The 23,940-nt window shown below is 37.5% G+C and overlaps 1 protein-coding gene across 1 annotated transcript; it reads left to right on the top strand.

Moving 5' to 3' along the window:
• Positions 1-667: 667 nt before the first annotated feature.
• Positions 668-23,629, top strand: LOC103701207 (exocyst complex component SEC5D-like). The gene is made up of 21 exons (XM_008783188.6): positions 668-1,211; positions 2,697-2,845; positions 3,679-3,776; positions 5,452-5,646; positions 5,764-5,891; positions 6,005-6,163; positions 9,661-9,765; positions 10,209-10,283; positions 10,401-10,538; positions 10,914-11,096; positions 12,474-12,629; positions 13,004-13,130; positions 13,218-13,428; positions 15,215-15,330; positions 15,428-15,665; positions 17,967-18,060; positions 20,033-20,110; positions 20,240-20,296; positions 21,333-21,482; positions 21,823-22,038; positions 23,251-23,629. The coding sequence occupies exons 1-21, from the start codon at positions 804-806 to the stop codon at positions 23,464-23,466; spliced, it is 3,297 nt and encodes a 1,098-aa protein (XP_008781410.3). The 5' UTR covers positions 668-803; the 3' UTR covers positions 23,467-23,629.
• Positions 23,630-23,940: the final 311 nt, after the last annotated feature.

The following is a 23,940-nucleotide window of genomic DNA, read 5'->3' as shown; positions in this document are numbered from 1 at the left end:
TATAGAATGGTAAACAGTGCAGCTGACTAGGTGGCTTCATTCGTAGTCCATTATATTGAAAGATTCATTTGAACGGGCACCGAGGTGTTCTAGTGTTATTTGTTTTAATTCTGTTGGATTTTATCCATGCACATGGTAGTCGATGTAAAAAAAAAAAAAATTCCGGTGAATCCCGTGGATATAAATCTGCTCCGATTTGTATTTTTTTTTTCCTCTTTTGGATTGTACAGAGTTATTCATATCAGCCCTAAATCTTTTAAAAAATCGTTAGGATACACCAAGTTATGCACGCACGTCGCTATCGCCCTTCACCACTGCCTACATGCCCGGCGTCATTCCATCCACCAAAAAGCCCCAATACAAAATTCATACGTCAGCGCAATATCCACCGCTCCTTTTTATTTCTTTCATCCAATCCTCACCGTCGATGATCCGACTAAGAACGCGTCAGAAAAGTCGGAAAACAGCGGTGCGCTTCCATGCGACCTGTTAGAATAAAACATCAATATCACCACCACCCGTAATTATAAGACATCAGCCACCGCCCTTTTCTAACATGGTGGATGAGACCGGCAACCGGTCAGGTAACGGCACTCAACCTAGGAACCCGATTTGGTTCGACGGTTAGGCGAAGCAAAGTGGTATAAAACAAGGCGAATGCTCCGATCTCGGTCTCTCGCAGCCTCTGTTCTTGAAATCCACCGCCAGATCTGGACGCAAAGGAAACAAGAAGGCAGAAGGCGAAGCTGAGAGTAAGCAGAGAGAGAGAGAGAGACGCGAGAGCGGGAAGAATCGTAGAAGCGATGTCGAGCGATGGCGACATCGACGAGGACGAGCTCCTTCAGATCGCTCTGAAGGAGCAGGCAGAGCGCGATTTGAGCTACCAGAAGCCGTCCAAGGCCTCGAAGCCCGTCATCAACCTCGTCCAGCCCCCGCCGTTGCCACACTTCATGGAGAAGGGCCAGGGGAAAGCTAACCCTAATGCCAGAGGGGGCACCGCTGCCGGCAAGGGGCAACGCCGGTCGATCAGGGGCCGCGCGGACGACGACGACGACTCCGAGGTCGAGCTGCTCAGTATCTCCTCCGGAGATGAGGATACCTCCAGGGATCGCGCCCCCCCGCAGCGGAATCGGGAGCGGAGGGCGTCGAGGGACGATGGGGATTGGGAGGGGGACGAGCCGCGGAGCTGGAAGAAGGTCGATGAGGCAGAGGTATTCTCGCATCCGTTCTTGATTTATTGATCCTTTTGAATTCAAAATGGATTCGCTATTATTGAATTTGAGATGGAGTCGTTAGTATTTCTTGGTAATTTATGCGCCTGTTCTAATCGATTAACTCTTGAATTTAAGAAAGAGTCGCTGGCAGCTCTTAGTATTGCATGCTACCATTTTTTATTTACAGTTTCTTGATTTTTAGATCTGTTTTTTAAGTATTTCTTCGTAATACATTCTCTTGCTTTTTATTGATTCCTTCGTAAATCTCAGATAGACTTGGTTCACACAGTTTGTGCTGATGAATTGGAGTCACGCATGGCATCAATATTCAGATTATTTCTTGGTCTGCCTGTGCTGAAAAGATTCGTGCATTAGAATTTGATTTGAATTTGATTTGAATTATATTCAAAAGAGTTATATATACTATTTTTGGAATCCCTGTACGAGATATGGTTGTTTATATTAAAGCTGTATTCAATCTAGAGTGTTTGTAATGGATTATGTTAAAAAATTTGCGATTCTGTTGCTTTCCAGGAGAAGCATAAGCAATCTATCGTTAACTTCATTATTTTTTCTTCAATTATAACATTCTTGGTGATAGTTATTGCATTTATTCCTTATTTTTCTTCACCATGTCATAGTTTTTCTCGCCATTATCAATCCTAATCCCATTCCTTCAATAGCCTGAGAAATGCAGAGGGTCGTAGTGTCTTGATAGAAAGTGGATAAGCTGGCTGACGTGATTTGGAAATAAAGGGATCAACTAGCTGATTTCATCCAGAAAATGGACAGGGCAGATGGCATTTTTTTAAGGAAAGAGAGCTGACTTATGCGTGGTTAGATGGTAGTGAGTGCAACACGTGTTTTCCATGTTATACACACATGTCAGGGCTGCTTTCATAACAATTCGATAGCATCTTAATGGATTTTGACTTATTAACAGTGATCATGATTTTGGTATGTTCTCCCAGTTAAAATTAGGTTAAGAGTTAATTTTTGTTGTAATTAGCTGGGTTAAAACTGCTGCTTCTTCCAAGAAATTGCTGACCTGCTTTCATTGAAAGAATATCACCAAATTTTTAAACTGTTTTCTTTTTATAGGTAATGTAAACAACGATCAAGTTCACTGGTATGCTACTAGTATTTACTGCTCATAAGCTATACCTAAGAATTTGGGTTGGTGTAGTGTATTGGTAAATGCTGATATTTTAAACCTCATAAGGCTTTGATGCTTACTCATTAAGGACAACCAATGGTTGTTATTGCTAATTCCTCTTTGGCCTTTCAGTACCTTGACACTGTCAAGTTCTTCACTGTTCTTTATGTAATCTTGTGCATCATTTATGATCCATTCTGAGTAGTCAGTATCATCTATGCAACACTAGCAGCTTTGCAATATAACTGCTCGTTTCTGCTCAAGCATATATTTCTTACTGATAAGGTGAAAGATGAATGATTTATTTATTTTTTTTTATTTTTCAGCTTGCTCGTAGAGTCCGGGAAATGCGCGAGGCAAGGGCAGCACCTGCCCAAAGCTTAGAGCCAAAAGCGACAGCACTAGGTCAAAAGGCGCTTACCAACTTACAGTCCTTACCTCGAGGAGTGGAAGTTTTAGATCCACTGGGACTAGGGTAACATTTCACGTATATTGATTGTGATTGCTAATCATTTTGTTTATTTTTTATTAAAAAATCGGTATCTACTTCATGCTTTCTCAGGCTCATCTTCTCAGTCTTGAATTACTTTTCCCCCTTAGTTGTGGAATCCAAGTGCTTTTGGATGCAATTCAATTTAAAATGTTTCTCTTGTTAGAATTTAATTGTGGTGTTCCAATTTATATATCCGTCCAGCTTTATCTTGTTCTAGATTGCCTGTTTGACACGTTAGTAAATCAGCGACAGTGTGAAAAGTTTCTTTGGGCTGTTAAAATTTGATGCCATACAGTTTTAGGTATTTTTTCTATGATTATATTCAAAGTGGAGATTCACATAGACATGGGTTTATGCATGTGTACATATGTATGCATTTATGTATATGTACCATGGAAAGCTCAATGGATTTTTGCAAGCGAGGATTTCTTTCTCCCTTTCTTTCTTTTCAGGCAATCTTTGATAATTGACGTGGACTATTTTGGAATTTTTACTAAAATTCATGAAAGTTAGTCTACCCACAGTATCACATGCTACCCTTTCTAGCAAGGTTTGCCGTCTTGGTATCGGACCCTGTATCAGTGCATACAGGATGCCACACTAGCAATGTGTCGGTACGGTACGGTATGGTATAGAATCTTTTCAGCATACTAAGTGTCAGTACGCCACCCGTACTGAGTACCGATATCAAACTAGTGGTGGTACGATATGCTCTGTACCGTCCGATTTGGGTTGGTATGACGAACCATGCTTTCTAGTTTGTTGTTCTCTCTCTCTTTTTTTTGCATTAATAAGTTTCTCTTGTGAACTGGCAGGGTAATAGATAACAAATCTTTGAGGCTAATTACTGCAGCTTCAATAAGCTCACCGGTTTCTCGAGAGAGATCTGATCCATTGGATCCCAGTACTCGAGGTATGCTACTTCTGTTTCTAGTTGACTTTTATGACAAGTGATGGAATCCCATAATTTTTGTGGTCTAATTGTTGCTAGTCCTTTTGATACTTTACGTAGCCTTCAATAGTAATGTACATTGCTGAACTTATGCTTTTAGCGATCCCAGTGAATTCACATGCAAGTTTCCAGGTAATAGTACTTATAGTGGTTTTTGATGCAAAATCATGGAGCTTTATAAACTGGATTTTTGAATAAGCTCATTGCTTTAGTGGATTGCTTCTGTTGCATTTCACTCCAGAAGGTTTTTAGTGCTTTTAGAGGTCAAACACCTATTAATAAGTTATCTGGCATTTCCTTATAACCTTTGATATTTAGCTATAAGAGGGATGGTCTGAGTTTGTCTGTGATAGTTTTGTCCATATTTGGGTCATAGGTTGTTCCATGTGCTTTTAGAGTCAGAGGAGTTGTTAGGTGTTTGCATATTCTCAGCGAGAGCCGTTAGCAGTGTTTTATGACCATTATCTACTAGTGAATCTCAATCTATTGAGACATGGCAATTAAGGCTTTTAGGTTCTTGGTTGGCAGTCAAATACCTTAAGGATTAAGATCCATAACTTTGCATTTTAAGAGATGATTGTCAACTCTTGACAAAATAAGCAGAGGAAGATCAGGTATGCCTTGGAGAATAGTGAATTTGGTGGATATTATGAAGCATTTACTTCAGGCTCTTGTTTAGGAATATTAATGATTAGCAGGTATTTTATCAAGTCTATGAGAAAGATCGATCAACTTCAGACCTTGGATTTTTGAAATTTGGTTTGAAAATGAAAATTTATAGCTGCAGGGTTCCAAAATAATGGGAGAAATATTACATGTTTATGGTAGAAACCACCTGAGTTGATGAATGGGCAAAATTTAGCAGAATGTTGAGTAGAATGTATAAAAACTGTAATGAAGTCATCAGAAATTTGCATGTGGACTTGCCATGTACATTCACCCCCATTTTCTAAGAAATATACACCCAAATCCTTGCATTTCTATGTAGCAAGTCTGTAGAGTGAAACCATAGAGGATTGCATAACTCAAGGAGGGTAGTACATTCATAAACCCCCAAAAGAAGTGTCGAAAGTTGTGCTAAAAGTGGATGTGAAAGTTCTAGTGCTAAAAGTGCATATCACATGAGGCATGGAGAAAATTTGCAACAATAACAAGGGGTTTATTTGGGATTCGAATGAGTTTTACCCATTATATCATGGAAGCCAAGCTCTCTTTCACCTTCTATGGTTCATGGCAATGACAGACTACTGAAAATCAATTTTGGGTTTGTTCTCCGGGTTGTTAACTTCTAACATGAACTGGATTCTTTCATTACTTCTAGTTTTCCTTTAGATTTGTTTCTCCAAGGACATGCTTATTCTTGGTTGGAGATTCTGTATGATTGGTGGGTACATCATAGACCCTTTATTTCATTTCTAAATTGTTTGAAATTAGTTCATGTTAAGGTCAGAGCGGCAATATTGGCCTGATTGCAAGCTAGAGTTAATGATAATGTTTTCTATATCCGCTAGAGTTAGCAGGGAGATAGTCCTTGAAGTTCAAAATATTCGTGGTAGAATTTCATGCTTTTATTATTACATCGATTTCATTTTCACCGCTGTTGATTATTTAACATAGTTTCTGTCAATTTTTGCAGAAAAAGTAATGTATTCTTCATCAAATTTTGATCCCAAGGTTTTTCTTGCACGGGTTCATCAAGAGACAAGTGCTGCTGATTTAGAATCTGGTGCCCTTACTTTAAAAACTGACCTTAAAGGAAGGACGCAGCAGAAAAAGCAGTTAGTGAAAGAGAATTTTGATTGCTTTGTCTCTTGCAAAACCACAATTGATGGTATTTAGTCATTAATGTCAATGTATAATTCTGCTGTTTACATATGGTAATTTGTGGGTTTTGTTTTAATAGGTTTGCTTCCTGCCACTGTAAGAAGTTACTGATGTTTTTTTGCAGATATCCAGTTGAAACTGGCGCAGATAGAGGAAGATCCGGAAGGTGCAGGTACTGCTCACTTGCATCAAATCACTCAAAATATCGGTGCAGTAGCAAATCATGCATTTGAGCCTCTAATTGAGAGGCAGGTAGAAAGCTGAATCCTTAGTTTTAGAAGTTTGATCTGTGAAGCTTGCAGTTAATTAATGGTTCCATGAATTTAATGAACTTGGATTTCTCATTTGTCTCGACAATGATTTAGGTGCAAGCTGAAAAAATCAGATCAGTTCAAGGAATGCTTCAGAGGTTCCGCACGCTGTTCAATCTGCCAAGTGCAATTCGTGGGAGCATTAGTAAAGGCGAATATGATTTAGCCGTTAGAGAGTACAGGAAAGCAAAGTCAATTGTGCTTCCTTCTCATGTATGTTAACCTTGCCAACTTAATGATTTTAATGTCCTGGACAGTAAAGTTGCTCTGTTTTTATATCGGTTATGCTTAGCTTCATCATTGGGTGTAAGTTCTAGATAAATCCTGTAGATTGGTGGTACTTTGTGGTTTGAATCATTCTTGATGACGAGACATATAAACTGTAGTATGATTCATTTTAGTCAGGACTAGAGAAAAGATGAATATGGAAGAATCGATCCAGAGGAAGTCCTATTCTAGAGTATGAGATTCTGTCCAATGCAAAGAGAAAAAAGCTGGCTGCTCCAAAAATGGTAAAGAAGAAGAAAAGATGTTTCAGGGTGTGTTTTTTTTTTTTTTTTTTTGGGAGGGGGTGGGGGTGGGGCTGAGGTTCTTTCTGAACCATCATGGCAGGCCAAAGTGGTCCTTATCCTTTTCAGGTTTGGAATAGAAATTATCAAACTACATCTGTGATAGTGCTGTTGGGGCTCATTACTTGGCAGAGGAAATTAATAAAAAAACTATTAGGTCTCTTAGAGACTAAGCTAAAGGCTCTGTAGGAATTAAATGCCCTCTTCCCTTTGCTTTTTTCCGCTCTTAGTTTTTTGTCACTGCTCTTGCTTCATTTTTTTGAATTTTCTTCTCTCTTATCTTGGCCAGACTTCATTCCTCCCATTTATTTTCACATAACCTTTCGATTACCTTCATGCTTTTCCATAAGAGGGAGGAGCCACAGTATTGTAACCAAAACTTCTAACACACACAGCCCTTTATTTTCTGAATGTTACTGCAAATAGAAGAAAGGAATTCAGGAAGAAAAATAAATAGCAAATTAAATAATAAATCTAGGCTCCATGTAAATATAGTGATGCCATTTCAGTAATATATCAAAGTGGTGGAGGTACTCATAATTTTCTTTTTAAAAAACCATGGAGATCCTAAAGTTGCGTTGGATATCTTTTTGTCATTGCATCTTATGCCTTTTTCTTTTCAAGGGTCAATCTAATCTTCTAGAATAGCGTCAAAATGCTATTTTTCCTTATAGCTGGTTTTGCTTTTTGAGGAATCCTCTATTTACATGTTTGCCTTGAACAAGCATCAATAACTATGTTAAGTTCTCTTTGGTTGGATTACTAGGCATGTTATGAACAAGGGATTCTGGTGAATGTTAAAGCAAGATATGGGGATGTCAGTGAGAATTTGGTGGAATTTTGTGGTAGTTTGAAACTTTATTAACTATGAATTAAATCCTCACTCCTAAGCCCTGGAAGAAATCATGTCAAAGGGGATTGGTAAGGTTACCATCTGTAAATGTTACTAGAATTCCCTTTTCAGCTATGGTTTGGTTTAAACATGAGACTCTGTATTTCTGGTAATGTGGATTCTATCTTGAATCATATCTCTTTACTTGTGTAGATGAAGCTGAATCAGCTTATAAACACTCCGTTCTATTGTGGGAATAATAAACTCCTAAGATTTGTGTAGAGCAGAAGCTCAAGTTGAAAGACTACATTTATCGGCACAAAGATAGTTCAAGAGGAATTCCTATATGTCAACTAGAGTTGATCATGGGCCTTCTGGCTCGCCCAGCCCGCCCAGCCCGGCCCGAAATTTTTCGGGCTTGCATATTAAAAAAAAAGCCCATGGGTCTGGCTTGGGCAGGAAAAGCGGCCCGACCAAAAAATCGGGTTGGGCCTGGGAACTTTTAAAAATGGCCCGGCCCGGCCCGGCCCGTGTTTTATATATAAAACAAAATAAAGGTAGGAAAATAGATCCAGTTTTAGAGAGCCCATTAAGCTGTTGGGTCATTCTGGCCCATTTCCAGATTCCAAACAAAGAAAAAATCGGGCTTGTCGGGTCGGGCCTGGGACCAGATTTATAAAGTCGGGTCAGGCCTGGACAAAAATTTAAGCCCGACAGTCGGGCTGGGCCGGGCCTGGGCATAGCTATCGGGCCTAATTTCTGCTGTAGAGCCCGGCCCGAGCCCGGCCCGGCCTGGGTTTTGATCAGCTCTAATGTCAACATCACTTTGCACTTTTAGAACCTTAACTTAAGTCCCAACCCTTAAAGTCCACAAGCTTATTTAACACCATTTTACTTTTCGCAACTTCCAATGCTCTTTATCCTGGTGCAAAATTTAAAAGATTTGGCCTTGAGATAATGGAAATCTTTTTCTTAAATTTTAAGGAAAGATGATGGAAATCTTGTATTTACCTAATTACCACAAGCAAACTTTGCAGGTCGGTAAGAACCTAAAATTCCTGAATTTGAGTGTCTGAGATCAGCTTGAAACTTAAAAGTTGGAAATAAGCAGGATATTTGGTTTAGTGAGACATTTGAATTGAAATGCTCCATGAAATGTAAAGTTTAATAAATCCTATCATGAGAAAATGTTGGATATCTTGCATCCTTTTTTTCCGATGAACCATTTCTATTTTAGATGTTCAAAGATTTCAAGCTTCAGCACATGGTTCAACATATATTTTTAGAACTAGAGAGCTTCATTTAACACCTTGATGCTTGAAAATGGAATGGTTTGCAGACTGATGATCTGATAAAACCCGATCTAGATTATTTTTTTTTTGATATTTGTCCTGATCATGATTCGGCATATTGGTGCATACCGCCCCGTAACCGTATCATACCAGTACCAAATCAAGACTCAGTATTGGAAGTGTACGGAGCCTCGCTACGTCGTTCCATCCTTCTTATCGAGTGTACCAACTACCAACACTGTACCGATGTAGTACCGGTATAGGGTGCGGTATTGAGATGCAAACCTTGGTTGTCATAATTGTTAGGAATCCACCTTTTCTATGCTTTCAAATTTGCTGTTGTCTTCTTTTTTTTTGTAATTTTATCTCCCTTGCTTGTCCTCTCACACAAGGCAAAACCACATGAACTCCCACTGAGCTCTTAACAGAGCATGGCCTGATATTTCTCCACTTTCAACAACAGTTCATTCTAGTTGGCTATTTTGGCATCTTCTTTGCAATCTTTGTAATCATATTTTGCTCGATAACTAGAGCACTTGAGGACTACATGTCATCTAGCTGCTAAATTCTTAGGAAATCATGTTTTTTCTATATTCTAGACATGAATTCCCTCACAATACATTCTAAAAAGTACCATGTTTATACCTCCAAAGTGAAGCTTTGGCATTTGGGATATCTTTGTGCACCTGCTTGCCCTATCCGCCCACCCACATGCTTGCACGACACATCCATATCCGCACTAAACTTCTCCTCCTCCTCCTCCTCCTCCTCCAGAGAGAAGCTTCGGCATATGTCTGTTTCCCGCTATTCATCTGTTGCATTGTCGAAATTCTGAAAATAGAGCAAGGTTTCTGTGTCATGCTGTAAAATCAAGGTATTATACATATGTATCATATGTTTCTTTGATGTTCTTGGAGAAGAATACTTTACATCTTGCTCGAAGCAAGATTAGCAGTTGTCCTTTTTTTTGTTACTATTAGCCAATCATTCATTGTCGTATAAATTTTTTGCTTACAGGTGGGAATACTAAAACGTGTACTTGAGGAGGTGGAAAAAGTGATGCAGGAGTTCAGGGTTATGCTTTATAAATCAATGGAAGATCCACACCTTGACCTAGCTGATGTAAGTTTGCTCCTATGCCAGATTCGCTTTTGCAGAACATAAACGAGCTAACGTAATGGTACCTTATGCCTTACAAGTTACCATGCTGGCTTGGCTTGAGCCTTTGCATTGGGCAAGTCACCTAAGTTATACACAGATTAGTTAATAAAAAAGGAAAAAATATTTTCATATATTATAAGAATCGGAAAATGTTTAAAGGAGGAAATTGATGGGACAAATGGCCTTCTATTTCTCCTGGCCTAGGATTTCCTTGTTCATGACCTTTCTTATTGTAATTTTTTTTTGACAATTTGTTTTATACCTCTATATGAATTAATGCCAAAATTTTTGATTGCTTGCCTTTCAACTACTTTCGTACGTCTGGTAGGTATCACATGTTCCTTGTACATATTTTTCAAGGGCCCCACGTCTTACATTTAACTAGCGTTCCATGATTCTTCTAGCTTGAGAACATTGCCAGGCTGTTGCTGGAGTTGGAGCCTGATTCAGATCCCTTGTGGCATTATCTTAATATTCAGGTACTTTCTAATAGTTCTTTAGAAATTACTTGTACATAAAAAAATTCATGCTGTTTCATCTTCTTGTTAGTTGACATTTACTTAGCTAAGTGTTTTTAATTTCATTTTTTTTGTCAGAATCGCAGGATTCGAGGTTTGCTTGAAAAGTGCACTTTAGATCATGAGGCACGGATGGAAATTTTGCATAATGAGATCCGGGAAAAGGTGCAATCTGATGCAAGATGGAGGCAACTCCAACATGACTCAAATAAATCAGTAAGTGCTTTATTGTTAATATGCTCTGCTAATGCATTTGACACTACCTATCAATTTATTATCTGCTGCTTATTTCCATTAGGATTTCCTAAGAATCAATGAATCAGATGGTAAACATCAAGATGGAAAAGAATGCCACATGGGAACTAAACAAAAAAGAATTATGTATACATGCACTATTATATGTACATTTGAGTTACATGGTTGAATTACAATTATTTCATGCATAAAATGTGCATTCACCTTTGCCATGCTCAAGACTTAATTTGTGTTAATTTCATCATGTATTATGTATTATTATTTTGTTCAATGTTAAATTATATGTTAATCTGATTACTGCTCTCCTGATTACTTGCTATATTCTGTTACATCCAGTTAGATGTTGGTTCGTCCATAGGTGACTCTCTTCCAGTTGATTCACATCCAGTAGATCTGGTGGGGGAAAAGGTGGATGCTTTAAGAGGAACATACATCCACAGGTTAACTGCTGTACTTATCCACCACATGCCGGCATTCTGGAGATTAGCTCTATCTATGTTCAGTGGAAAGTTTGCGAAGGTACTACTTTGAATCACTCTCTAATACACTTTTGGGTTTAATAAAATGAAACGCTCAATATTTTCGCCAACTGTATAATGAGTCCACTTGAGAAATTTACCAGGAAGCAAGGTTTTGGGTCCTAGTGGGATGGCGGGTGTCCCATCATCTTGAGTATTGGGACGGGACTGGGCAGGGGGCAGGACATCCACCATCCTAAGTGTCAGGATGCTGCATCTCCCATCCCGCAGAAAAAGAGGGACAGCCCATCCCACGGATTTGAATCCTTGCTGGAAAGTCTGCATCAGCTTGGCAACTGATCCATTATGCTTTTGCTTTCTTCAAGTTTGAAGCTTTCGCTAATTTTATTTGGCATGCTGAACAAAAGAAATCTCATTGGGAAGCAGATGATTCAACATGCTGTTGTCATCTACATAGTGCTATTTTATGGTGTACCTACTTCAGGCTAGATTTTACATATCAAGGATCTTTGTCACAGAAGTTAGATTCTTCTGTAGAACCACAAAGTTCTGAACTTCCTTGCCAACAATGCTGACTAATATATGAAAAGAACTTTAGAGGAATCAAAACAAAGAGCTCATTGTCATTCATTTCTGCATTTGATATCATCAACTAACCTATCTATAGTACCTTGGTAACTACAGGCAACAATTTGACCTTCTTAATATGAGCATCACTGTTGCTCAGGTCTTTTTACTCATCTTTATGTGAATTGGATAGGGATGTTTCCTTTCATGTTCTACATATAAGCATTATCTTATAGAAAAATGAAATGTCAAAGTAAAATATGCAGGATATTTCAAATCTATCACATAAAATACCATTTTTTATTGAATGGTATGGTAAAGAGTACGATATGTTGATTAAAGAAAAGATCTAATCTTTGTTGATCTTTATCAGGTTTTGTAGGCATGATAGTAAAGTAGATGCTTTGGACCATCCATATGTACACAAGTTCCTCTGTATGTGACTATAAAATTTCGACCATTAGGTACACTAGCCCGGAGCATATGACTTTTAATGTATGCCAGCCAATGACATGGACAGACTGGTTTGGTTATGATGTTCATGTGTGACCTTGTTTGTTATAGTTAACAAAGGAAAAAACTTGCAGAATTAGGATAATGATAATAATTATGGGAGGTTTATAGGAATTCTGATGTCAGTTTCTTTACTATATTAATCTGTGAGTTTTTTTGGACATGGTTATTTGCAAGTTTTTTCTTCAATTGTCACCTGCAGAATTAATACAGTATGCATAGCATGAGGTTCATAGTGGTGGAGTGTGAAATGCTGTATACTGAGAATGCATGCTTTGATTTATGTCCAGAAATAATTTTGTTTACTCTTAGACATGCTTCTTTTCCTTTTTTCCAGGTTACTGCCGGCAATACACTTCTTGATTCTGAGACAAATGTTAAACCCGCCGCAAATAGGGGTGAGGATAAAGTTGGTGAGGTAAAATACTCGAGCCATTCTCTTGAAGAAGTCGCCACTATGGTTCATGGTACTATATCTGCATTTGAGGTCAAGGTATAATAACTTCTCATAATTTTCTTGTGAATTAGTTAACAAACCCTATGTTTGTTTTCAATTTGTTCCTTTTTTTTATTCTTTCTTATAAGTTGTTTGTTGTTAGTTCGAAAAACAAGCAAAAACTTAGTGATGCCATTACTTCTCAGATTGATTTCATTGCCCTAGATATCGTATATCACTTCTCAGATTGATTTCATAGCCCTAGACGTCATGCATTTATTTATCCTTCCAGCCATTCTAGAATGATTTGTAATATTTGGCTCACTGACAAGACTTCAATAGTAGTGTAATTGGAAGCTACAGCCTGTTTTTATTCCTGTAGCATTGTTGGTAGGTACAGTAATGTAGATAAGTTCCTGTTTTGATGACAGGTCCTCAATACATTTCGTGATTTTGAAGAATCAAACATTCTTCGCCCATTCATGAGTGATGCTATAAGGGAAATAGCTAAAACATGCCAGTCTCTTGAGGGGAAAGAGTCGGCTCCTTCAACTGCTGGTATTAAATATTCTTTTCTTAAAAGCTGTATGTTAGTCATAATGTAAGATGGGCTACAATCTTAGAGCATTTTCATCGTTCTACCAGTTAAAACGTTGCGTGCCCTTCATATTGAAATCACGAAGATTTATGTACTAAGGCTCTGCTCATGGATGCGGGCAACAACCAAGGAGATGGCCAAAGATGAAATGTGGGTTCCTTTATCTACTCTGGAAAGAAATAAATCTCCATATGCAATTTCTTACTTGCCCTTGGCATTTCAAGCGATGACAATTTCAGCTATGGACCGTATTGATGTGTAAGTTGTTGCTTCTTTTTATGGATTTTGCAGATTGTATATGAAATTTTTTTTTTATCAATTTGTAATTTTATACATATGTTATCCTTCCCCTCATTTATATTCATGGGTCTCTTGCACTTTATTTCTGCAGAAACTTACACACAGTCTTCCTCCTAATTACCTGTTGTTGTAGATTTCTCTTAGCTTTTTAAAGTTGAAACCCATCGGCTAAACAGGTAGATTTCTCTTGGCTTTATTGAGGTAGAAGCCCATATGTACGATCTGCGAATGATAGTATTGGAGGTAGAATAGCGCATGCATCCAGAGAAGGAGGTGGAGTGAATGTAATGCTCCATAAGTTGGAGCTTATAAATGAATATACGCTTCAGATAGATCTCTCATGCAAGAGATATTTACTCTGTGCATACTTGGGATTGTATTTCATTATCTCTCTCCATCTATACCAAGGTCCGCCGTACCGATACTAGTCGGCGTACCGGTGGCCGGCCGGACCGGTACGGTACCGGTCCGGTCCGGTACGTACCGGCCGGTACGCGGTGGTTTCAAAAACCACAGCGCGCGGCGCTGTGGTTCTTAAAAAAAAAAAAAACCGGTTCGCACCGGTACGAGGCCGGTACCGGCCGGTACGGGCCCATACCGGCCGGTTCGGATAAAAAACCGGAAAATACCGGTTTTTTTGTTGTTCCGGTACCGGTCTAGGACCGGACCGGTACGTACCGGCCCGTACCGGCCGGTACGGGTCGGTACGGCATTCCATGATCTATACTATTTGCTACTCTGGTATATGATTCTTCTTTTTTGTGAGTATTAGATCATGGGCTCTGGAGATTGTATAGAATCTAGAAATGGTTAATTCTTTATGCAAATTCTTGGATTTTTTTTTTTTTTTTAGAAGCTATTGATGCATATCCAACTATTTTCAGAAGCCAGCGATCCTGTCTTTGTTTTACTATGTTCTGGGTTGAGTTTGAGTTTGGTTCACCCACTTCTATTGATCATTTTTTTTTGCAAGTACCTCCTTTATTATTTTGATTGGCGGTGCATTTACACGTGCACCATTGTGATTTACTTAATGTAGCATGGTTGGCACATATATCCTGCAGCTGGTTGCTTATAAACATCACCAGCGAGGCAGTAATGTTATGCTAGAAAAACCATAACTACAATATGTCCCAGTATCATTCTAAGGACAATTAATTTTTTGTACTACCTTGAGGTTGAAGTTCGTGACTTAATCTAATCTGTCCCAGTATCATTTCAAGTTAAAGAATTCTGTGTGCCATACTGACATATCATTGTCTTTTCTGCTTTTTTGGCTGCTGATATCATTCCATTGTTTTACTTGGTTTGGTTCCCTGTCTTCTTAGCAATGATGAGTTGTGGTGATAAATATGTGCAAATCGGTCATTCTTATCAAGATGTAAATTAAACATCAGGTATTAGTTTCATGGGTGAATGATTGTTTAGTTAAAAAATTATCTTCATGGATTTTTTTCCCACTTAGGTAATAATAGTGTTCATTGTAACTCTGAAAAGGATTTTCTTCTTTATTCTGTTCTGATACATTTGATGATTTCATTTAACATATCTAGTTATGTTTTGAAGATTTAACATATTTATTTTATTACTATTTTGATTATGAATCTGCCGTGGCACTTCTTGGGAAAGAAGACTTTTGAGCTATTCATCGAAACCAAGGGCCGAACAGCATTTCTTTTAATAATGTAAGTTACAGTATTTAGTGCCTCTAGATTGATGTTGTTTCTACTTTCTTCCTGTTCAGTTTGATTCAGTATCTAAGGAGTGAAGCAACTAAGTCGGATAGCATTTTAGAACAAGTTCTAGAAATTCAAGAATCAGTTAGACTTGCATTTCTCAACTGTTTCCTGGATTTTGCAGGTATGCTTAATATTGAATGCAATAGTTAAATAACTTGTTGTTTACGTGAGTTAATTAATTATCACCATAAGTATCATTTTCTGTGCAAGTGACTCAGGTTATCTTGAACGAATTGGAGGTGAAATCTCACAGAGTAAATCAAACAAAGAAAACAATCACTTGCAAAATGGATATTTTGATGGTCTTGGCAGAGAGTCATTCTGTATTCATGTTGGTGGTGGTGGTGCTGATTCTCACAAAAAGCTATTAATAGTTCTGAGTAACATTGGTTATTGCAAAGATGAGCTTTCACATAGCTTGTACGACAAGTATAAGCACCTATGGCTGCAATATAGGTATGTTATTAATGTTAATCCCTTTCTCCTCATCATTTGAGATCCTTATGACTGTTTTTTCCTCCCTAGAAATTTCTTATGAGAGTCTTTCCATAGCTTAAGTCTTAAGTTTGGGGTGGAAAGTAGCTTTGACCATGGTCATGAATGTTCTTGATCGTGAATCCAGAATTCAAACTCAGAGCATGCTAAATCTGGAGAACCTTTCTTACTAGGGAAAAGATGGCAAATATTTGCCCTATCCAGGGCCAAACACTCTGAAATAGAAGCGTCTTTAATTTCTCACAAAGGAATAAGCTGGTATATATTTCTTACTGCTGCTGTTAGAGTTTTTGTGAGTCACCTGATCTTTGCCCACGTCCAGTCTTCACCAGTGCACCTATATCCAGGATGCTTTGGAATCAAGATTTCAACTTACCTTTGCTTATCTGTCTGGATTTCATTAGTTTCAGCAGTTCAAAGTCAAATACAGGATTATTAACTTAACTCTCAAACTAGCTAAAGTGTTTATATGCTCAATGGTATGCTGAAAATTTTAACAAACCACTAAGTCCCCACTGTTTGAGGTCAAAGTCTCGAAGAAAGATGAAATCCCACATTTAGGTAGAAGAGGACTGGTTGCTAGAGGGTTTCTCATGATTACTCATAAAAATCATCTGCTTACAATGTTTTGAAGGATTTGCTGTGAGGGCATCAGGGTAAAAAGTTGCCGGTCTTCCCAAAGAGACTCTTTGCTGAAGAGAGAAAGTTGTAGTTTTTGCAGTATAATTTAGCTTCTGAATTATAAATTCTAATAGCTTGACCAGCACAGGAGGAAATATTCTTTTTGTGGACTCCAGTCAAACTCTATTTGCAATCCACTGTAAGTCCAAACCTCCAAACAAAGACACTTTAAAATCCTTTCCTAGGAAAAGATAACATGAAGACTAAATTACTGAACTAATCAAAATTACTTTTAGGTGACAATTCTAATGATTTTCAAACTTTCATAACCTTCTCTGTAGCTAAAGTAGGTCTCTTAGGTTGTGCTTTCAAGAATAAGAGAAAGTAGAATAAACATAGTTATTTCTTTTGGAGTAGTCCCTTATGTTTTTATTTTGCTTAATTTTCTTAATTCATGTTGGAATAACTTTAGAGCTGAGGGTATCCTTTTCATGTAATACATGGGGAAAGAGTGATAGATGGTGTTGTTCAGAGAATAATGCTATCCTGACACTATGAGAATAGTTATTTCCAGGAATAAACAGATTTGACGGAATAAGTATTCCTCCTGTTTTAACAAGCATGCTTGGTACGAATAAGGTCTATTCTTAGTCCCAAGCCAAACACAGCTTAAATACCTATCCAATTTAAATATGACGTAGAAAACTACGAATAAAGATAGCTTTCACAGTTATTCTAAAAGGTGCAATATACCAAAATGCCTACTAACTTCTAGATCCTTGTGTTGCAGAAACATCTGGATGTCTCCTAGCTCACCAAGGTCTGATATTTCTTACGTAGAAATCCTATTATGAGTGAGAATGAAACATTATATTTTCTCCTTTTCCTCAATTTTGATATGCTATCTTCCTTAATTTTTTCCCTCTTTATATTTTATTCTTCTCTTTTCTTCTCTATTTATTCCCCGTTCTCTTTTTCTTCTTTCCCCTGTCTTTTCTCTCTCATCTAGAACACTACAAACTCATTAAGGGTCTTGATGCCTCGTGGCCTAGAGCCTGCATGGTTGCCTTAACAAATTTGGGCATGAGAGAGGATTATAAAAGACTGTTTTCGCTGTCAATATGTCAAAGTGGCAGGGGGCAATAGACAAAATGGAATTAAAGAATAAGTTAACATATCATGATTTAATTATTTTTACTACTATAAATCAATTGTGATGGTTTGGTATGTATAATCAAAAAGTAAGGCAGGTGCAGTCAGGATAAGGGTTTGAATTGTGTCAGAGGATCAAGATTTATGTGTTTATGCCCACGCTTAGTCCATACACATAGAGGGAGAGACATTTAAGAGACAGTTGCACAATCCAATCCATTGAAACTTAAAATGAGTCAATATTACATCTATTTTGTAGTGCATGAAGTATAACTCAAAAAGAAAAGAAGTAGTTATACTTTGTTTTAGATTTGGTTTGACATACAAATTTACCTCCTTATGTATTTTGGTCCACAATATCATTGGCCAGAACTTTGAATCTAATTAAGTTCAGTTAGATTATTCCTTTGTTAATGAATCTGTGGGTTATCATAGACTTATTCTTTTATATATGTTTTATAGCCATTCTGACAGTTTGTTGTTATTTAGGGATAAGGATGAGCTATATGCTGATACCCGAGACCTAGTAACATCATTTTCAGCACTGGAAGAGAAGATCCTTGAACAGTATACATTTGTGAAGGTGCAGTGCAATATCCATCCTCTTTTGGAGTGTTTTATTAGAATTGATTATTCTTTGCCTAATTTGTCACATACCTTGATGATGACATAAAGATGCAATCTTTTGTTCTGTTAAAAGAATTTTCTAAGGGCCTCCTTGGACATCAGAAGAACTCAGCAGTCTGATAAAGATCTTCTGATGGGGCCTTTCTCTTTCAAAAACATGACTGAAACTATGGCAGGAGTTCGGGGCTGCGACTTTTTCTAACCCTTGGTTTTTTTTTTGGATAACTAATCACTTCTATGAGGTGATTTATCTAATCCCTGGAAAACTGGGATTAGTTACTCCTCTGGCCTCCCAATCACCTTCCATTACCCCGTTGCTATCGTAATTTCAACGGTGATGCCCTGCTGGAAGATCTTATCTTATTGGTTGATAAGATCTTCTAGCATCCAAACAAGGCCTAAATTAATTAATGGTTTTACATGAATTGCACATTAGAATATTGTTTTCAAAATGCAATATCTTGAACGAGATATACTAGCTAATTGAAAAATCAAGCTTTAAATTCTTCTTGGTCATAGCAATTGACACTTTCTTCTGGTCCCCATTGCTAGAATATTCTATCTTGTTGTCCATTTTTGGGATGCAACAATTACATATGATGACAAAAATTTCCCTGAAGATCGTAATTAAGAACCTGTTGCATTTTTTCTTTTTTCACAAGAAGGCAATCAAAATCAATCAAGGCTCAAAACTTGCTTTTGATTTTAGTTCTGACCAAATCAAATGAATTTTGATTTCAATAGTCTTGATTCAATAGTATAAAAAAAAGTTTTTGAGAATTAGGAGAATAATCAAAAAATAAAGTAGAAGAAGTCAGGCATATGATAGATACATCCTTTTATAGCACATCATGCAGTTTTGGGAACTTTGGATTTATTGTTCGGTCGTTTAAAACTGAACTAATAATAAATTATCATTGTTTGATGGCAGTCTAACATATGATAATCTGAATGCTGACGACGTTCAAGTTCAGGATAAACTTTTATCTCTTGTTCCATGCTTCTAAGTATAATCAACATTGTAAAATCTGAGTTTAGTTTAGAGAAAATGCTCCCAAAGATTTAGATAGATAAAAGGGTAAAATATTAGCATATATAGTTTTTTAAATGCACTTAGTTTTGGTTCCTTAAGCAGGAAACTAAGCTTTAGATCAGGTCTGTGTGAAACTGAAACATGTTGATTTTGGTTTTAGGATTTTGCAGTTTGGGAAAAACTAAACCATGAAATCAATAATTTAAATGGTTTTTGGGCCTATAAGACAACCATACTTCTAATACTTTTGTGACTATATTGGATTCTTTCTACAATTATTGATCTCGAAGCCCTGTTTTTTCCTTGTACATTTTGCTCTGAATACTATGAACTTGATTGAATATAAATTTTAAGTGAGGTGGCCATAAAATGGTTGCAACTTAAGCTGGGTTTGGCCTGGCTGGGCCCCATTTAAGCCCCTAGGTGCATAGTTGGCAGCCTGTGACAATTTTGTCTTAAAGGATCTGGTATGATTTTCAGAGTAAGAATCTAGAAATTTTCAATGTTGAGCAATTTCCTTGATGTAAGTTTAATGATCTGGAAATTTGTTTTATGGCTCTTCACTTCATGGATATGAGGATGAGGTTTCTTAATTTATAATGTATGCCTTAGTGTCTGTGGAAAGTAAAATATACAACTTCACACTATTGCCTCCTTGTCTTCCGATGGCTTTCGTAGTTAGTGCAAAACTGTATGTAAACTCTCTCTCTCTCTATATATATATGAGTATGTGTGTTTATATATGTTTGTATGTAATATACACGTGTATGTGTGTGTAGGTATGTATATATGTTAATGAAATCCTTATTTATGTAGTTTCCAGGTAAATTGGAGGCTTATGTTGTTAGTTTTACAAAACTATGTCTAATTCAATGTTTTTCTGTGTATATATCAGTCAAATTTGATTAGAACTGCTGCTTTAAACTATCTGCTGGATTCTGGGGTTCAATGGGGAGCAGCACCTACCGTGAAGGTAAAAAAAAAAAAAATGTGGAAAATATGATATCTAGTTTATTCATATCATTTGGCTTTTGATATGAACATCTGCTACAAAGGAAAGCTTATTTTCCTTCAGGTTTCTTATGAGTTGTTTCTCTTGCAGGGTATTCGAGATTCAACAGTCGAGTTACTACACATCCTTGTGTCTGTGCATGCAGAGGTGTTGTATAATGTGTCTATTATGCATTATATACTCTCCATGTGTTTTCATTATTTTATGCTTTTAATTAATAAAATAAAGGATAGAATTCTGGTGCTTAAAATGGGAAAAAATAAATGGATGTCTAGAATGCTGATTCTGTCAAATGCAGAGGTTTTACTTTGTTGTAGTGTATAACATTGCTGTGGGCCCAAACCTACATGTCTGCAGGATCATTGCTTCGTAGCCTGTCTTTTCTTGCAAGTGTTATTGGTGCTTATAGTCTCCATCTAAAGAGAGTATGTTTGGGAGGATTGAGTTTATTTTGCATAAAATCAATTAGGATGCATTCTAGAGACATCCTAATGTTTAACGCAATGATGACAAGGCTAAGAGAATTATAAATATGGAGTAGCTAGCAAGGCATTCGTTAAGAAGTCCTGTTTATTGCATTCTCTGCCCTAGGATCATCTTTTATTTCTGGGCCAGTAAATGTATCCGCTTTCACTTGTTGTTTTGCTTCCTATGCTGGTTTCCATCTGTTGGCAATCAATTGCTATTGGTTGAAGAACTTAAAAGATTGTGTAAATTTTTTTTAGTTTCTACTATGAATTTCTCATGGAACCTGGAGACTAGGTTTTGGGGTTATGAGATTTCTTAAAACAGTTTCATCCTAGTCATCTGCTGAATGAAAAACTCTGATGCCTTCTTGCATTTGTATGTATGTATAGATGAAGACTGACTGCAAGGTCTTGCTTAAAATATACATGTAAAGTGGGGCAACTCTTTCAGAGTTTTGTTGGTGGTAGTATAATTTGTCTTAATGGACAAGGTCATTACTATTGAATAATAATACATGCATTTCAGTGGTTTCTGAACTCATCAAAGTATAACAGCCTGCTATCCTAAGATTGGTGTTTCTCTTTGTCCTACATAATCAGAGGCTTCCACTTGTATCAAAATCACAAAGGAATCTGGAGTTGTTAGTGAATTGGTGGCTGACTAGTCTAGTTTTCTGTCAGCTGGATGATTCTAATAATGATATTGCTTGTTGCAGGTATTTTCTGGTGTGAGGCCATTGTTGGAGAAGACGTTGGGCATTTTGGTGGAGGGCCTAATTGACACATTTCTCAGCCTTTTCCATGAAAACAAAACTAAGGATCTGAAGTCATTGGATGCAAATGGCTTCTGTCAGCTTATGCTTGAGGTGAATGTACAAATATATGTTTTTCTTTGTTATTTTTTGCGTATTCGAGGGGTCATGGTTTGGTGCACTGGTAAAAGGCTTAGGTTGACAGACGCAATGCCGTAGGTTCGCGTTCGAGTCTTGGGGCAGCCACTTTGTGCAAAAAAGGCTAAAGGGTAGGGCTGTCCCCAGTTCGCCCCTCCTAGGACCTCGGATTGCCGGGACCATAAGTGGGTACTGTAGAATTGTTTGCTCATTAGGTGAATTAATATTTTATGCTTTTGGAGCTGTTACGGGTGAGTAGCGACATGAGTACTAAGGTGGTTTGGAACTCTTTTTAAATGATTGTCTCTACCTGCAGCTTGAATATTTTGAAACTGTCTTGAACACATATTTCTCGCCGGATGCAAGGGAAGCATTGAAGTCCTTACAAGGATTATTACTAGAAAAGGCTTGCGAGAGTGCAAATGAGTTTTCTGAGAATCCGGGGCACCACCGCCGACCAACTCGTGGAAGTGAAGATGCCATGGCAGATGATCGGCAACAAGGACCTGCGGTGCCCCCAGATGATTTAATTGTAAGATTATTCTTTACCCTTTTAATCAACTTAAAATTTTTTAAATGTCCTGTTGTTTTCGTGATACTATGATGCCTGATGTGGAATCCTGCTGATATATTCCTTTGGAAAAAATATGATTGTTGATTCTTTATATCCTTGTTTGAGGGCTAATTACAAGAAAATTATTATTCAAAAAATATAGGCAAGAAATTAATTGTAACTGTCTGTTAAAAGAAAAAAAGAAAATTCTTACTTTTCAAGATTACTTTGGGATTCCATCAAAATTTATCAACTATTTGCAACCATAAAGTATTTGAGGGGTTTCGTTATATGTATAGGTGCCCAAGTGAGCATCATTTTTTGCCTATGGTTCTTGAAAACATATTCATGCCTTACATGCCGGGGCCTGTCTCTATGTAGAGAATACGTAAGCCTTCGATGCTATTATATCTTTGGTAGTTAAATTTGAGCATAAAAATCATGAGGCCACATACGGCTGCTTTTCATAACATTGCTCATGAGATGGTTTTTTGAGGGGTGATCATCCTCATTTATATTTCATTATTGAAACAGTCTATACTGCTGTATTTTATATAATCTAAGGTTATGCAGTATTGGTATCAGCATCAAGTGAATCTGCTTAGGTAGGATTGGTAATAGATACAAAATTTTGTTATATTTGTGTGCTGGTTATTCTTCACAAGTAATATCCTTTTTTTTTGTGATTTGAATATGCTTAATCGTGCACATGAGCTGAGCCAAGTATCAGGCTGCTTGGGCTTGTCTTCGTATGTTAAATAGTTGTTCCAGCTCAGCTGGAGCTCGAGCCGAGCTTCACACAATCTGCTCATGCTTGGCTTGGCTAAGCTTCGAGCCAAGCTGAGCTTTTTCCATTGTTTGGCACAGAAAAGGCGTTCAGGCTTTATGAGTCAATTTTCTGAATGTGTTCGGGCTCGGTTCATTTCCTAGCTGAGCCGAGCTCAAACAAGCTTTTGGCGGGCCAAGCCCGAGCTGCTCATAAGCAGCTCGGATTCATTTGCAGTCCTAGATATGCTCATATACTAGAAATCATTTGAGCTTCTGTCTTGCTGCAACAGAACTCACAGTCCTGCACATCTATATGTAGGAGTTAGAATTTTTAAACATCATAATGCAGTGCTGCTTTATGGATGTTATGGTACTTTGGATTTTCTATTTATCTTGGTATAAATATTCCATAATGTTTTTCAGGCACTTGCACAACAATATAGTACTGAACTTCTCGAAGGGGAACTAGAGAGGACTCGATTGAACATAGCATGCTTCATTGAATCTTTGCTTCAGCCAAGCTCTGCTGCAGGAGCCACAAAACCTGCTTATTCTTCCTTCCAAGGCCCCGCTGCTTCTCCAAAATACAGGAGGCAGCAAACAGTAAATTCTTCAGCAGTCTCTCGGAGACGCAGATGAGTTGATGGGAAGAAAAGTTGCTATCCGTTGTTCATTTGTCCTCTTATTTTTTGTCTTTTCAAGATAACTGATGGTTTTCTTATCCTGTATATTGGGTAAATTTTTGGGCAATTGTTTAGTTTTTTGTAGATTATTTCTCCTGAGTTGAGACGTGTTCTGGTGAGCCTTCCTGTGTATATTTGCAATGTATGATCACATTGATTTGAATGCGGAATATTCTTATGCAGAAAAAAAGTTGGAATCCGATGAACGCTAGTGCTTTTTGGATAATTACAGAAACATTCGCGGGATGAGGCCACGCAAATCTCAATAGTACATATACGAGGTTCGATTGATAGGGATGACTCTCAAGAAAAAAAGAGGATTGATGGAGAGATGAACGGTACGGAGATTAGGTTAAGATGAAGGAATAAGGTCTATCATACGTTTATACTTAGAAGATTGTGATTTAATTTAGAAGGATCTTCTGAGTTA

Source organism: Phoenix dactylifera, chromosome 4 (assembly GCF_051530095.1).
Source record: "Phoenix dactylifera cultivar Ajwa chromosome 4, Ajwa_hap1_PhDact_Kaust_v1.1, whole genome shotgun sequence".
NCBI classification, from domain to species: Eukaryota; Viridiplantae; Streptophyta; class Magnoliopsida; order Arecales; family Arecaceae; genus Phoenix; species Phoenix dactylifera.
The sequence above is the reverse complement of the archived record's forward strand: the minus strand, read 5'-3'. Positions and strand labels throughout refer to the sequence as shown.

What these genes read in the sequence shown, in the direction of transcription:
- LOC103701207 (XM_008783188.6), top strand. Translation starts at nt 804, where the DNA reads ATGTCGAGCGATGGCGACATCGACGAGGACGAGCTCCTTCAGATCGCT. An exon ending in AACATGACTCAAATAAATCA is followed by an intron (nt 10,539 to 10,913) that starts GTAAGTGCTTTA and finishes TGTTACATCCAG; the next exon opens with TTAGATGTTGGTTCGTCCAT. An exon ending in CTGTTTCCTGGATTTTGCAG is followed by an intron (nt 15,331 to 15,427) that starts GTATGCTTAATA and finishes CAAGTGACTCAG; the next exon opens with GTTATCTTGAACGAATTGGA.